Below are 15419 nucleotides of genomic sequence, written 5' to 3' on the forward strand. Positions count from 1 at the left end.
TTAAAAATCTTCATTCAGCATTTAGTAATATGGGGCCTCTAAGGTGTTATGTTCAATTTATTTTGATACATTCTTTTAATGACTGTCATAACCTGAAAAACACCTCACACAGACACCGGCCAAAAAGTACACATTGTTGCCTGTGCTTACTAAATCATTATATTTCTTTTTGTTTCTCATCTACGAATTATTCAAAGATTGTCGATGAAATTCAGCTAGTAGATTTCCACCTTCCCTAACGTCAATCACCTATTCTTGCAGCTAACCAGAAAGCACTAAATTTTTAAACAAATGGGTTAAAAACTCTCTGAAGCAATTCATTTGGGTGATTTTTCAGCATGACAGAAAACTCTTTCCAAGTTTTTAATGTCTGTAGTAATTTTGTTTTTTTGTTTTTTTGTGTGAGGAAGATCAGCCCTGAGCTAACATCTGATGCCAATTCTTCCCTTTTTTCTGAGGAAGACTGGCCCTGAGCTAACATCCGTGCCCATCTTCCTCCACTTTATATGGGACACCGCCACAGCATGGCCTGACAAGCGGTGCATCGGTGTGCGCCCGGGATCTGAACTGGTGAACCCCGGGCCACCGCAGCAGAGCGCTCGCGCTTAACCGCTTGTGCCACCCGGCCGGCCCCATGTCTATAGTAATTTTTAAAGAGAAAAGCATATCTCAACAAACTATTTTTCAGAAATCCTGAAAAGTAAAAGAAAAAAAAACAGAAGAAAAGAATTGGGAAAAATTACTACCGTTTCAAATGTTTTCTTTCCAAGCATTCCTTCTAAGCTCTCCTTCCATCTTAAGGATAAAGCCTCAGTAACTCACAAAGTGATATATTAAAAACTAACAACAACAAAAAAGGTAAACTCAAGGAATATCCATTTTTGGGTGATTCAAACTACACTTGAAATACATGAATTTACCTGGAAATGACTATACTTAGATTTTTACAAATCAAGATCAGGAAATAATCCTCTTGTGACACACAAATAAATAACCTTCAGACCTTGACATACACATACACATAATTTTCCCATAAAGCACCAACACACTGGACACACAAACTGTTTCTTTCTTTATTTTTAGGAGCCTATTATTTTCAGTGTTTCTTTCACAAATAATCTTGAGGAGGAAAAATGGTAACGTAAGAAAAAAACACTGAAGTTAATGGTAAAACCAGTTAAAAATAGAATTAAAAGAAAATTCTTCAGCTGCAACTATCATTTCCCACCAAGGGCATCTGTGGCAAGAGAATAAAAACTCCCTACTCTCTACAGAATTATTAAAAGAAATTCACTTCAGGGGCCAGCCCGGTGGCACAGTGGTTTAAGTTCGGTGTGCTCCGATTCGGCGGCCTGGTGTTCATGGGTTCAAATCCCAGGCGTGGACCTATACCGCTCATCAAGCCATGCTGTGGTGGTGACCCATATACATAATAGAGGAAGATGGACACAGATGTAAGCTCAGGGCCACTCTTCCTCAAGCAAAAAGAGGAAGATTGGCAGCAGATGTTAGCTTAGGACCAACCTTCCTCATCAAAAAGAAATTGACTTTCCCTACTGAGGTCATAGGTTTATATAAAAAAAGGTACACTAAGATCAGGTCACATCAAAATCACTTCTGATTTGATCCAACAGCTCTACTTAGACATAGATTAATAATAAACTAAACTGGAAACATTAGAAAAAATGGCATTATCACATGGAACAAAATAGTAGTGAAATATTATGAGCAACTGTTTTATTTTACTTGCTGTTTTAAATTATTAAGCCAGCAACCAGAGGAAAAAGTTGCCATGATGTAACTTGCCCCATACAACTCACAGCTAATGAGCTTTAGGAACACTCAGTATGGCCAATAATCATGTGAGGAAATAAGGCAAGAATCAACACCACAAAAAGGGAAGTAATTTGCTAGGTAGCCTATAATTAGCCTCTGAATCTTACAGTAGAGAATATTATTGAGGCAAATTGCTTAGGAAGATTTAAAAAGGGATTAGTCATTCCCATGAATGAATAAGCCCAGAATTTAGTTACCTGAGCCAGGGGAAAAAAAAAAGCACATCATCAAAGCAATATACCCCCTCTGTTTCAGGGTGCACAGATCCTCAACCAGGAAGAGATTTCTGAATACAACAGACAGGCTTCTGGAAATTTAAATAGTTACCTATTTGAAAGGACACTAATCAAATAATAATATCACGCAAACTAGAATACCATAGACAATAAAAATCCAGCAGTGGCCAATTTAACAAAGATTAACTAGGCTGGTTAATTCTAAGGTGTCATTAGATATAACATTATTTCTGTATAGAATACTCCTGGACTACAAAAAATATCTGTTACATCAACTCTTTTTATTCAGAAAGATACTCAATTTTTTCAAATAATATTTTAACCACTACTGAAGCTAAAATTTTGATATAATGGAAAGGAAGTTAAGTTATATAGAATAATTTTAAGTGGTGTTAATAATCAGAATAATTAGAAGCTGACTCTGATCTTGAGATATTTCAGTTACAATGGAATTATCTAAAATATTTAATTTTAAGGGAGAATGACTTTTACATAAGCTTTGCTTAAAACTAAGTTTTAAAGTATTCAAGGATAAAGCACAAAAACACACAACACCAAAGTGTATTAATCAATATAATGACATGAGTTGGAAATATTTAATTAAATGATTGACACGACATGAAATATTTTTTTAAAAACATTAAAATTCAAGCTCAGTTTTACTACCCAAATTCACAACATTCTTGATTTCTGTCTGAAGTAATGTGGTGGTTTTAAAAATCTGGTCTCAGGGGCTGGCCCCGTGGCCTAGTGGTTAAGCTCGGCGCACTCTGCTTTGGCGGCCTGGGTTTGCGGGTTTGGATCCCAAGCGCGTACCTCTACCACTCGTCAGCTATGCTGTGGTGGCAACCCAGGTACAAAATAGAGGAAGACTGGCACAGCTGTTAGCTCAGGTGAATCTTCCTTAAACAAAAAGAGGAAGATTGGCAACAGATGTTAGCTCAGGTGTATCTTCCTCAGCAAAAAAAAAAAAAAAAAAAAAAAATTGGTCCCAAATTCTTTGACACTTTCACTAAAAAGCTGGGGTCTAAGTCCCTTCCCCTTGAATCTGGGCCAGCTTGCGACTGCTTTGCTGAGTGACTTCCAAAGTCAGGGCAGAAAAGATCAGGCAGCTTCCATCTGGCTCCCTTGCCAGTCTGACCCTGGGGGAAGCCAGCCTCCAGGCAAGAAGCTCGTTGTCCTGAGACTACCATCCTGGCAAGCCCACGTGTAGGCACTCCTGTAGACAGCTGCAGCCAAGCATCCTGACAACAGCCAGCGTCAGCTGCCAGCCAAGCGAGCTGACATCTGACTACAGCCACATGAGAAACCCCAAGTGTGAACTGACCAGCTAAGCCCTTCCCAAATTCCAGACCCACATGTCATGATCAAAATAAAATGGTTGTCTTAAGCTCCTAGGTTCTGGGGGAATTTGTTAAGCAGGAAACATAGTAACCAGAATGGGTTTTATAATTAAGGAAGCGCCTCAGTGATAGATGGGATGCCAGGATCAAGACTCAGGCTGTCGCATTCCACTGCATTACAAATGTAAATCCACTGTGGAATGAGCTATCAAAAATTCAGGTTCAAATATCCACCTTCCTTTTTCTACCAACCTAAACATATTACAATTTATTATAAATATATTAATTATAATATATAATTATATTAAATTATAATTTACTTTCAAGCATTCACTCCGTCTTTTAACAAATATTTATTGAGCACCTACTCCACTCTGGGATCTGTGCTATGTGCCAGTTATAAAACCAGCTTAGGGGCTGGCCCTGTAGCATAGTGGTTAAGTTCAGTGTGCTCCACTTCAGTGGCCCAGACTCACAGGTTCAGATCCCGGGTGCGGACCTACTCCACTCATCAGCTATGCTGTGATGGCGACCCACATACAAAACAGAGGCAGACTGGCACAGATGTTAGCTCAGGGCTAATCTTCCTCAAGCAAAAGAAAGAGTAAGATTGGCAACAGATGTCAGCTCAGGGCGACTCCCTCAGCAAAAAAAAAAAACGCAGCTCAAAAATAGTGGGGCGGGGCAGATCGTTTGTGAAACATCAAATCATCACACAAACATATAATTACAAAAGGGGATAAAAATACAAAGGTGGCCGAGTAAAAAGAACTCTAGAAACATAAACAGCAGGACTGATTCAGTCTGGAGATTGAAGGGAGGGTGAGATCTGAAGGATGTGGAGAAGTCAAGGGAGGGAAGGATACTACAGCTGGAGAGGAGAGAGCTCGAGTGACGGGGAAGGGACTGGAGAGGAGAGCAGAGGCCACACCATCAGCTGTGCTATGAACTGGGGTCTTTAGGTTTGAACAATGGGAAGGGCTTGCAGGTTTTCAAGCACGATAATGAAATGTTGAGATTTTCATTTTAAATATCATTTTCAATATCTTTTACAATACTTTATACATTGACAACACCAGCCACCAGTTTATTAATTATTTAAGGATTAAATAAATAAGTCAGCTACACAATTACTCATTTCACGCCTACTCATTTCAATGCCAAGAGCTAGGAAATTAATCAGCAAAAAAGATGAATAAGGTCTCTACATGCATCAAGCTTTACAGTTTAACAGGAGCAGAGGGCAGGAAACAGGCAATTGAAATACAGTGAAATACGAAGAATCTTACAGTGAGTACAAAGGGTTGTCAAAGAATATGAGGATGCTTAGTCCAGACAAAGGGGGTCAAGAGGAATTCTCAAAGAAAAAAATGTCTAAGCTGAGACTAGAAGAATGAGTAAGTGTGAAAGGGACAAACAGAGTTGGGGGAGTAAGAAAAAAAGTAGATCCCCCTGAGACAGAATCTTGTGTCAATAAATCGAAGGCTCATAATTAAGAGAGCCATAGAATGCTCAAGGAACAAGAAGTTTAATATGGCTGTAGGCTTAAGGCGTACTGAAGAAACAAAGTTTGGAGTGGTAAATAGGAGTCAGACCACTCAGGCACATGTACACCGTGTTTAGATTCCATTCCAAAAGCAAGAGGCAGACAGAGAAACACTAAGAAGGGAGTGCCAAGACCAGCCTTGCATTTTTATTGAGAACCCTCTGGCTGTAGTGTGGAGAACAGATTGGAAACGGTCAAGATTTGGAGCACCGAGACCAAGCAGGAAGTTGTGGTTGGAATCCAGGGGAGAAATGGTGGAGGCCTGAGCAAAGGAAATACCAGCAGGAATGGAGAAACATAGAGAAGAATATAGAAATATTTTTAGGTGGTAGAATTGAAAGGACTTGGTGATTAATTAGATGTGGAAGGCGAGGGAGAGGAAGAACTCAATGATGACTCCCAACTTTCTGACTTGGGTACAACTGATGGAAATAGGGAACTCCAAAGGAAGAGCAAGGCTATGAGGGTGTGGGAAGGAAAAGGAGGAAAGGGAGATTTAGTTTTGAGAAGTTTAAGGTGGCTGCGGGTGGGACATGCAAGTGGAAATGCCCAGGAGAGAGATAGCTAGATGGTATTGAAGGTAAGGAGACTGATCTGGGCTAAGGATAAAGATTTGGAAGTCAAGAGCATATATAGGTGTTACTTGAAACCATGGGAGTGGATGAGATGGTTCCACTAAAAGTATACAAAGTGAGAAGAGAGAGGCTGAGGATAGGACTGTGCAGACACTAACATTAAGAGATGGTAAAATAAGAGAAAGCTCAAATGGAAACAAAAGAAATGGCCAGCGAGTTAGGAAGAAAACAGGAGAGTATGCTGTCATTAAAACTTAACAGCAAGTCAAATCACAGCTTTTCTAAACTCAATTCCTCTTGATTTGCTTGCATGAAGATGAGGCTAAGTTTGGTAGACATCTTTCTCTAGATCTGGACAAGAGCCTTCCACTTCCCTCAAAACACATAATTAAGCTTCTTCTCCTTCTTGGACTGGAAGACTTGTGATCTTGTGCAACATAGATATAAACTTAAAGGAAAAATAAAATAAATATATTTAGCTTAAAAATAGGATAATAAAGGTAACGAATGTCAAAAGGCCATGGATTTTCGAGCCACATGGACCTGAACTGAAATCCTACTGTTGACATTTCTTAACTATGTGACTTCAGGCAAGTTATTTAATCTCTCTAACCTTGCATTTCCTCATATAACATTCTACTACCTACAGTACAGAAATGGAGCTGGTCCTGTTTTCTTGAACCCACTCTAATCTGAAAGCCAACCCCACCAGTGCCAACGAAAACAGCACTGTTCATGGTTACAAATAACTCCTTGTTGGGAAATCGGATGGTCAATTTCAATCCTTATCCTACTGAAACTACCAGAGGCATTACCCAAAGATGATGACTCCTTCCTTTTTAAAACACCATCTTTCTTCGACTTTTGGGTAACCCCTCTACCTTGGTTCTCTTCTTGCCTAACTGGCCTCCCTTTCAGACCCCTTGCTGGTTCTTTCAAATGTCCCAGGCTCTGTATTTGTAAACATGGGTACACCCAGACTCAATTCTCAACCCTCTTTCTCTACCTACTACCACTCCCCAGGCGACCTCATTTAGTCTCATGGCTTTAAATATCATCTATATGCCAAAAATGTTAAAATGTATATTTTCCGTTCAGATCTCTCTTCTGAATGCCAGACATCAACTGCTTACTCAACATCCCTTCATGAATGTCTAAATAGTTTTTCAAACCTAGCATGAACTCCTGATTCTCCCTAAACCTAGTCCTCCTATAGTACTCCTCATCTTATTAAATGGCAACCCCATTCTTCTAATTGCTTGGGCTCAAAACCTGAGTCATCCTTGACTCCTTTTCTCTCATCCCACACCCAATCATCAGCAAATTCTGTTAGCTCTATCTTCATGATACATTCAAAGTTCAACCAGTTCAAACTGTATTCGCCTCCGTCACCCTAGTCTGAACTATATCATCTCTCCTCGGGATTACTGCCATAGTCTTCTAACAGATCTTGTACTTCCATTCTTGACTCTTATAGTATACTCTCCACAAAGAGCCAGAGTAATCTCTTTTAAAGGTTAAGTCATATCTGGTTAGCTCAACATCTTATAGCTTCCCATCTCACTCAGAGGAAATGTAAATTCTCTGTGGCTTTAACACCCTACCTCACCAGCTTGCCCCACTCCCCTGCTGTTTTCTTCTTATTGCTCCCACCCCATACCCTGTGCTTCAGCCACAGGGGTCTCTTTGTCATTCCTGGAACTCCCCCCAGGCACACTCCTGTCTGGAACCTTACACCTGCTCTTCCCTGAGATACCCCTCCGTCTGCTCCCTTCCTGCCCTCAGGAAGATCTCTGCTTAAAAGGCACCTTGTAAAATAAACCCTCCCTGACAACTCCCCCAAAACGATAAATATATAAAGAAAAACCCCCTCCCCGATATTTCTTATCACCCTTTCTTTGTTTCTCTTTCTCTACAGCCCTTATTATCTCCTAAGATACCAAATAGTTTACTTAGTTTATTGTCTGCTTCCTCCACCCCCAGCCTAGTATATAAACTCCACGAAGCCAGGGACTTTATCTGTTTTAGTTCTTTGTATCCCTAACACTACAACGGTGCCTGGTATGTAATAGGTATTCAATACGTAAGTGAATTAAAATTAAATAATAAAATATGTGTAAAAATGCTTAGAATATAGATGTTCAATAAATGGTTGTTCCTATCATTCGTGGAAACTTAAAAATTCAAGTGTAATTATAACAAAATTGACGGGGCAAATAGTACTGATAAAGCTGAAAGAGAATGCCATATTCTAGGAATTATTTTCCTGTAGATGCTGAATTTTTATTTTAAGACAAAACTTGATTTGGGAAGGTTCATTTATCATATAAAACTCTTCTGACAAGGTGAATCTGAACAAAATAAACATTTTTGTAAAAAGTATTATAACTTAAATATTTGCCATATTGTCATGAATGAGCCAAAACAAACAGCAAAATTATGTTTGCTTTTAAGTAAGGGTAATAAATATTTTGAAAGGAGCAAGATATTTACTAATATTCCCTTTCCAATAGTCAGAAAGAGCTCTGAGAAATGTGTGTATTAAGAAAAAAGTAATGGATGGATTTATTACTTTGGATTAAATATAACAGGAGGAATTGTAACGTGCTTACTAAAAGGTTAGCTGGTGTCCCAGAACTGATTTAATAAAATCCTCCCAGAAAGGAAGCAGAAGAGAAAAAGAGACCCACAGATGTCTGGGAACTTAAAGGAAAACTTATTTATGCCACCAGAGAAAGCTGGGAAGAAACAGTGCCAACAAGGCTCTAAATGCCAATAAGTGTTTGTTAAATGCATAAATGGTATACTAATAAACGAATAAGTTAATGATAAGAAATGACTACTCCAGTATCTGTCTACATTGCCCATCAGAAACTCTTAATAGAAAGCTCAAGTTCTAATGGTCTCCTTTTTCTGTCTCTCACGTGAGGAGTAAGAAAGAGCCTTCAAGCATAAAAGCTGAGCTCTACTCTAGGAGAAAAAAAAAAATCACCACTCTAAGGGTTTCAGTTGACGTTGTAGGTAAGTAGCACTAGTCATGTTATTTGAGATCTTTTAGGCAGTGGAGCACAATGCAGGGTTTCCCTATGTAGCCTTATCTCTAGAAAGCTGGAGGAGACAGGAAGGGAGACACCCATGCAGCTCCCTGACCAGGTCCTGCTGGCCCAGAGCTCAGCCCTGGACAGGGGATTCCTCTGCAGAAATCAAATGCCAGTTACAATCAGATTTTGCAAAGTCAGAGAAAAAAGAAAGAAATTATTAAAGAGAAATGAAGAAATTATTAAAGAGATATTAAAGAGACAGAAGAGGAAAATAAAGGCATGAGTCAGTAAGGTGTGAAAGCAAATGTTATCACACCCCCAAATACACATGCCTGTGTGCACACACACATGCAAATTCTGTACACAAAAGAATAAGCTTACATGTGCCTTAATTCTCACTTTTCAAATTTGTAGCGTGATTTAACAGATTTCAGTCTCATATTATTCTTCACATTTTCAGGACTACCAAAATCACACTTGGCCTGACAGGATCTGTAAATTCACCTGTGTGAAGGCGGCTGCGTTCAAACTCCATATTGAATGCGATAGTTTCTAAAAATACACAGGTTGCTTTAGGGTTTAAAGGAAAAAAAAGTAGGTTACACTTTTACCCATAAAGGGTTGGATGACTCAGAGTTTAATAATAAGATACATAAGCTTTCACCCCTAGGTCACGATTCTAGGGTGACCATAGTACACAGTCATTTTAGGACATCACCATCTAGCAGCTGTTTTCTTCGCAATCTGTAGAAAAAATGCATTACTTGTCTCTATTAATACTCATTTGACAGGTGTATACAGTCCAACTCATATGCATCTGCCAATCGCCAGCACTTTGAAGCAGAGTGATGAAAGCCACAACAGCTGTTACCTTTAGAAAGCCCTTAGCATGCCCAATTCTCTCCTTTCTTTATCTAAAGTACTAAATATTAATATTTCATATCATAACATTTTATTGTCTAAAACCAACATCATAAAGGAAAGATATGTGTGGAGGATTTCTGAAACGAGCACAAAATCATTCTATGAAACAAAGAAGGCAACAATCTTTCCGCCTAGGAAAATGTGGTAAAGGCCAAGCCAGCTGAGAAGGTTAACATTATAATGGCTTAGTGACCTGCAGGATACTCAGACATCGCTGAGACTGTATGCTTCAGCCATAGTCAACCATGCATGCATAGGTGGCTGGGAAACGCACTTCTAAAATTGATGTACCAAAGATTTATGTACCCCGCCAATATAAACCAATGTAACTCCCACTATCCCTGTCATGATGCCCTAGAGCCTCTAAGTCAACGCCCATATAGTGCCAAAGATTATAATTTATCAGGGCAACCGTTCACCATGGCAATTGGAAACTGGATGGTACTTATTGCACTGTAAAGTCATCCACTAAGCAGTGTTCCCTGCAGCCCCAGTCACAGTGAAAACTGGAGAATTACGTTCTGAAAAATAAAACTACTATTTGTAAACCACAGTATGGAGGTATTTAAATCACCCCTAATCGGCTATGTCTGAAATAATGATGACTCCTGCCCATCGGCCTTTGCCACATATTCAGTCCGTGGCACTAATGGAAATAAGACATCATCTAAAACTCCTCGCTCCTGTCTTCCAAGTTCATACCTTCTTTCAAAGAACTCAGCATCTCCTTTTTAGAAGAATGATAATTTAACCAGGCAATATTCCAACTCACATTTAGCATGCATTTTTAATGTTTGTATAAAATGCTTAATAGGGACTCTGCTTTATTTTCTTAAATGATGTTAAATAATGCACTATTTGGCACAAATTCCAAAAAGTGGTGAAAAAAATTCACTAATAACTTTTTATGTCAAATATATCATTTTATTTTAAAGGGTCTTGAGAGCCCTGCAAGTTCAGGCTTGAGAGATTGGCTTCTGTCAAACCTAAGATACCTTATAAAATGAGAGAGAAAGCACTCACTACGCCCCTTTGATCTGGTTCAGTAAGGCAATAAAACAACTCTGCAGGTTGATCGTGTTTGCTTTAGAACTGGTGTGTCATTACAGATCACGCTGCAATTCCACTTCACTGAGGAGGAAATTAAGGCACAGAGAGGTTAAGTGACATGGAAACACAGACCCTTCGAGTAGAAGGGACCTTAGAATTAACACAGATCAAAAACATTACATTACATATATTTATCCAACTGAAAAAAATGCCGTTTCTGTATCAGCTAAGTTTGTCTAAAAACTCTTTAATTCTAAGTTTAATAACAAACTTAGCAAATCTGTTATTTTTGTCTGCTTTAAGTCTTTGTCTTTTGTCTTAAACATCAAGAAGCTCAGAGTAGAATTTAGTGCCCAAGCAGAACACCACTTCCTAGCTGTTGTTTCTGGAGGTAATCTCATCTTCTCTGCCGCTCAGTTCTTCATAAATTCAATAACTATTAGTTGAGCGTCTGTTATACGTCAGACAACGTTCTAGGTGCTAAAGATACAGTAGTGAACAAATCACGTGCAAACTCCTGTTTTCATGGAAATTACTTAAGTATAAGACAGAGTAAGCTAGCGCTACGGAGAAAATAAAAAGCATGAAAGGAGATCGGGAGTGTGGGGTGAGGCTCAACTTGCAACAGAATGGTCAGTGAAGGCCCTATGGGTGACATCCGCATACAGACCTGAAAGCGAGAAGCGGGAGGAGTAAGCAAGCAAAGGGACGGCATCAAGGGAGATATTCAAGGCACGAGGACCAATAAATACAAAAGCCCTGTGGTGGAAGCATGCCTGGCCTACATGACTCATCTTTTTGTTGTTATTATTTTAAATAAAGAATATTTCTCTATATTGAAAGTTCTGTCAAATACTTTGGAAGGAGGTCAGAAACATACATACAATCAAAAACACTGCAGACCACCTTCAGATACTGTGTCACCTCAGAGGGGTTCGTAGTGGTTACGTGTGGCCATGCCACTTCCTCACTTTGCCCCGCCCACTCCCCATTCCTTCTCTTCTCCACTGGAGATCAAAACATTGATTTCCTACAACTAACTTACAGAGGGGAAAAAAAAATCTGCTTTAGGGAAAGGGCCCACCTCAAGGAAATCAAACTGCAATGATTATCCCAACCCACAGTGACTACCTCCTTTGAACTTATAAACCCACTGTATTTGTATCCAGTGTTTAACATTAAGCTCTACCTGAGATTGTGACTCTGTTTACATCGAACTACATGCTACCTCATATTGTTCTTGTGTGCACATCTGCTTTCACAGAGACGTCCTTGGAGCAGGGCCCACATCTTGGGAATGTCTGAATCCCACCACAGGGCTCTGCACATGGACAGCACCAATATCTGTTTGACAGTGATGTCATAGAAACTACCACAATGAGCAGCAGACACGCCTCCTGCTTTAAGTATCTGTTTGTGGATAAAGCATGAAAGAAACGTCATAGTCTCTCAGGCAGTTTGGATAATCTCAACCATCTTGGCCAAGTCACTGTTTGTGTAACATTCCATTCTGTCTAAGTTTCCCTTTGCATTTCCATTTGGGCACAGTACATACTTTCAGGCTCAACACAAGCATGGGTTAGCCACAAAACACAGAGGAACCGCACGGTGTGGAATCCTGCTCAGTTTGCTTCAGCCAATGTTACTAAAACTATTCTACTATTACCGGAAAAGGACTCGACATGAAATTACCAGATACAGGGACTATAAGACATTGTCCATACAGTCTGGCAAGACAGACACATAAAGAACAACTTCAATGCACGTCAGGCACACAGAAGTATTTGGAAAGGATATAAACAGTGGTCTGGAGGGTGAGGTAAGGCTTCACAGAAAAGTTGGCACCTGAACAGCCCAGGTTTTGAAAGATGAATAGGCCTAGGACAATCAGACTTGGGATCAAAGGGCATTCTAGATTGTGCAAAACACTGGCAGAAACATAACAGATTGAAAACTGCTGGAGGAACGCATTTACCATCCCTTGAAAACTGCTGGAGGAACGCATTTACCATCAGCGAGGGAGAGCTGGTCTGGTGCACTCTTAAGCTTTCCAAGAAAAAACAAGCTTGCAAAGAAGCCGCTGAGGAAGAAAATTTCCCCAGCTGCTTGTGTGAAACCTCTTAGCCTTGCTGTGCTTTGTTCTGCTCTTTCTGTTTTGTTCCCTCTTAGAGAAATAAAGTACTGTGCTGGCATAAAACTTCAGTGAGGAAAAGTACTTCAGCCTCATGGTGGAAAAGGAAAACTGGAAAGTGGGCAAGGGCCAGGGAGTAAATAAATAAATAAATCGCACTTTTCTGGAATATATAAATGGAGAAAAATAAAAAATTGAGGTACCATGGCCCCGATATATGAATCCCAGCCCTTCTCTTCACCAATTCAACACCTATACTCTTTTTATGCCCACTATTTGTTAGTTTCTGGGATACCAGGCCCATCAGGCACTCTTGCCTGCAATCTAGTAAAAGAAATAATCAGAGGGCAATGCATTGTACCCTGCTCCTTCCACAGTTGCCAACCAAAGCTTGAAGCTCACGCAGAGTTCAATTCCCATCAAGTTACCCGTGAGGACCAAACACACTTAAATAATATCATAACAACAACAACCAAGTGAGAAACTGATAGAGTTCCTGGATAAGGGTGTCTCATCGCCTCTTCCTGTGAGCAGGCAGCTGGCTAGCCGGACTTCCTCGCCTGGGATTTGGAACCCTGCACGGGGAACCGAGGAGGGGACAGCGGGGTGAAGTTACCTGGGAGCTCAGGTAGACTTTGAGGCATTCCTCGCACACGGCCTTCTTGCAGCAGGGCAAGGGCTTGATGGGCTTGTCCTCCAGGCACACCCGGCACATCAGCACCATGAGGGGCGCATAGGGATCCCCTACTCCCCCCAGGCCAGAGTAGGGTGGAGCTCCCAACAGGCTGGGCACGGAGAAGGGCTCGGGCGCCAGGTAGAACTCCAGCTCGATGCTGCCGCCGTCGGGGGACAGGGGGTCCGCTGGGAGGGACAGCCGGGGGCTGGGGAAGGAGGAAGGGGTGCTGGGAGGGTTGGTCACCGGCGAAGCCCGAGATGGTAACCCGGGCGGGGAGAGCTGCTCGGCGGTGGGGACCTCGGGCAGGTCGTTCTCCACGCAGAACACGGAGCAGAAGACTTGTCTCTTGGCGGGGAGTGGGCGCCGCTGACCCAGCACGTCCAGAACCAGTCGGTCCGGGGCCCCCACGCGGGTCCTGGGCTCCGGCTCCGCGCCGGGGGGCGCCTCCTGCTGTTCATCCCCTCCCTCGTTTCGGTCCCCAGCTTCCCCCTCCTCCTCTTCCAGCTGCTGTTGCAAAGTCTGAGGATCGAGGGGCCCGCTGAGTGCCAGTCCCGCGGGCTGCCCGGGCGCTTGGCTCTTCCTCCAGCCCGGGGCCCCCAGGGTCCTCGCGGGCTCCGGGGCGCCCGTGTCCACGCAGCCCGAGTCGCTTCCGCAGCCCCGGTCGCTCGACTCGGCGGAGGCGGCGCGCGGCCCGGGCGCCCCGGTGCCGTCCCCCCGCGGCCTCGGGGGCTCGGGGTGGCCCGTGGCGCCGCCAGCGGGGGGCTGCGCCTCCGGGGGCGCGCCGCCGCCGCTCACCGTGCTCTGCTCCTCGCCCATCGCCGCCCGCGGCCCGCGCCGCCGCCGCCCATCCAGCCGCCGGGACCCCCACCCGGCGCCGGCGGGCAGCGGGGCCAGCGGCTCGGCTCGACTCGCGGCTCCGCTTCTGCTTCCGGGTCCCTCCTCCGGGGCTGGGACGCCCCGCGCTCCCTCCGGGGAGCCCGTGCTCCGGGGCGGCGGCGCGCGGGCAGCCCGGCGCGGGCCGCTGCTCCTCCTCCTCGTCCTCCGGCGCGGCCGGGCACCGCCTCGGGGCCGCCGAGGGCCGCTCGCTCCGGGCGCGGGTGCGCCCGCCCCACATGCAGGTCGGGGCGGCGCCGGGGCCCCCGCGAGGCCCGGGCGGGGCAGAGGGGTCCGGGGACAGGCGGCCGTCAGTCCCGCGCCATCGCCGGGCCCCGGGGCGGGCCGGAGGGCGGTGGTCACAGGGTCGGGGGGCCTGTGGCGCCGCCGCGCGCGCCCCGGGAGGTGCAGCCGGAGCGCGAGCAGCCGCCGGGGCCCCTGGGGAGAGGCCGGAGCGGGCGCCCTCCCTCTCCTGGCGCGGCACCCGAGGCCGCCCTCGCCCCCCCCTCGGGCGCACACCTCCCCACACGTACACACGCGCGCAGGCCCCCGCGCTCTCACTCACACGCAGCCCCCGAGTGGGTGTGATCTGTGAGCCGAGATGCGCTCTCGCGCCCGGAGTTCGCACTTGGCCTCAACAAAACCCTTCAGAGCAGGCAGGCTGCCCTTGGGGCTACGCATTAAGTAGAACTTCCTACAAAACTACTGTATACTGAAAGCTGGAACTGGAAAACTGGCGATTTAGGATTTTAGTTTCTCTTGACTTCATCCAATTTTAAATCCTCCAAAGAGGGAGTTCAGAGAAGGAGTGATAGGGATTATAAGTTCAAAATGCTGCATATACAACTCTGTTTTCTGCGTAATGGGTTAGGAAGGGTCTTTGAAACCCACAAATAAGCCAAAAACACTTTAACCTACTCCTCCAGCTGGAATCCTAATGGGATCTGATAACTAATTTAAGATTTATCCGTTTTTCTTCCTCTTTAGTGTTCTCTTAGGCACTTTTTTTAACTCTTTAAATGTTCCAAATTGGGTAGCATAAGGTGGTAAGGTGGTCTGGTCTAATTAATAAACTGGATCATTGGTGGAATTCATGAGGAGTTTCATTAGCATAACCATATTTATCCCCCAAACTGTTTCCAAGACAACAATTATATTTGAGCCAGAACTTAATTATGTGTTGATCTG

General features: G+C 43.6%; 1 protein-coding gene across 1 annotated transcript in view; it reads right to left on the reverse strand.

The window, feature by feature from the left end:
- RNF217 (ring finger protein 217) overlaps positions 1-14242 on the reverse strand; it is a 118728-nt gene extending 104486 nt beyond the window's left edge. The window contains exon 1 of the mRNA XM_058566364.1: positions 13299-14242. Within this exon, the coding sequence (XP_058422347.1) occupies positions 13299-14174 (876 nt within the window). The 5' untranslated portion in view covers positions 14175-14242. The remainder of the gene's footprint in view (positions 1-13298) is intronic.
- Positions 14243-15419: the final 1177 nt, after the last annotated feature.

Source organism: Diceros bicornis, chromosome 23 (assembly GCF_020826845.1).
Source record: "Diceros bicornis minor isolate mBicDic1 chromosome 23, mDicBic1.mat.cur, whole genome shotgun sequence".
Taxonomy (NCBI): Eukaryota; Metazoa; Chordata; class Mammalia; order Perissodactyla; family Rhinocerotidae; genus Diceros; species Diceros bicornis.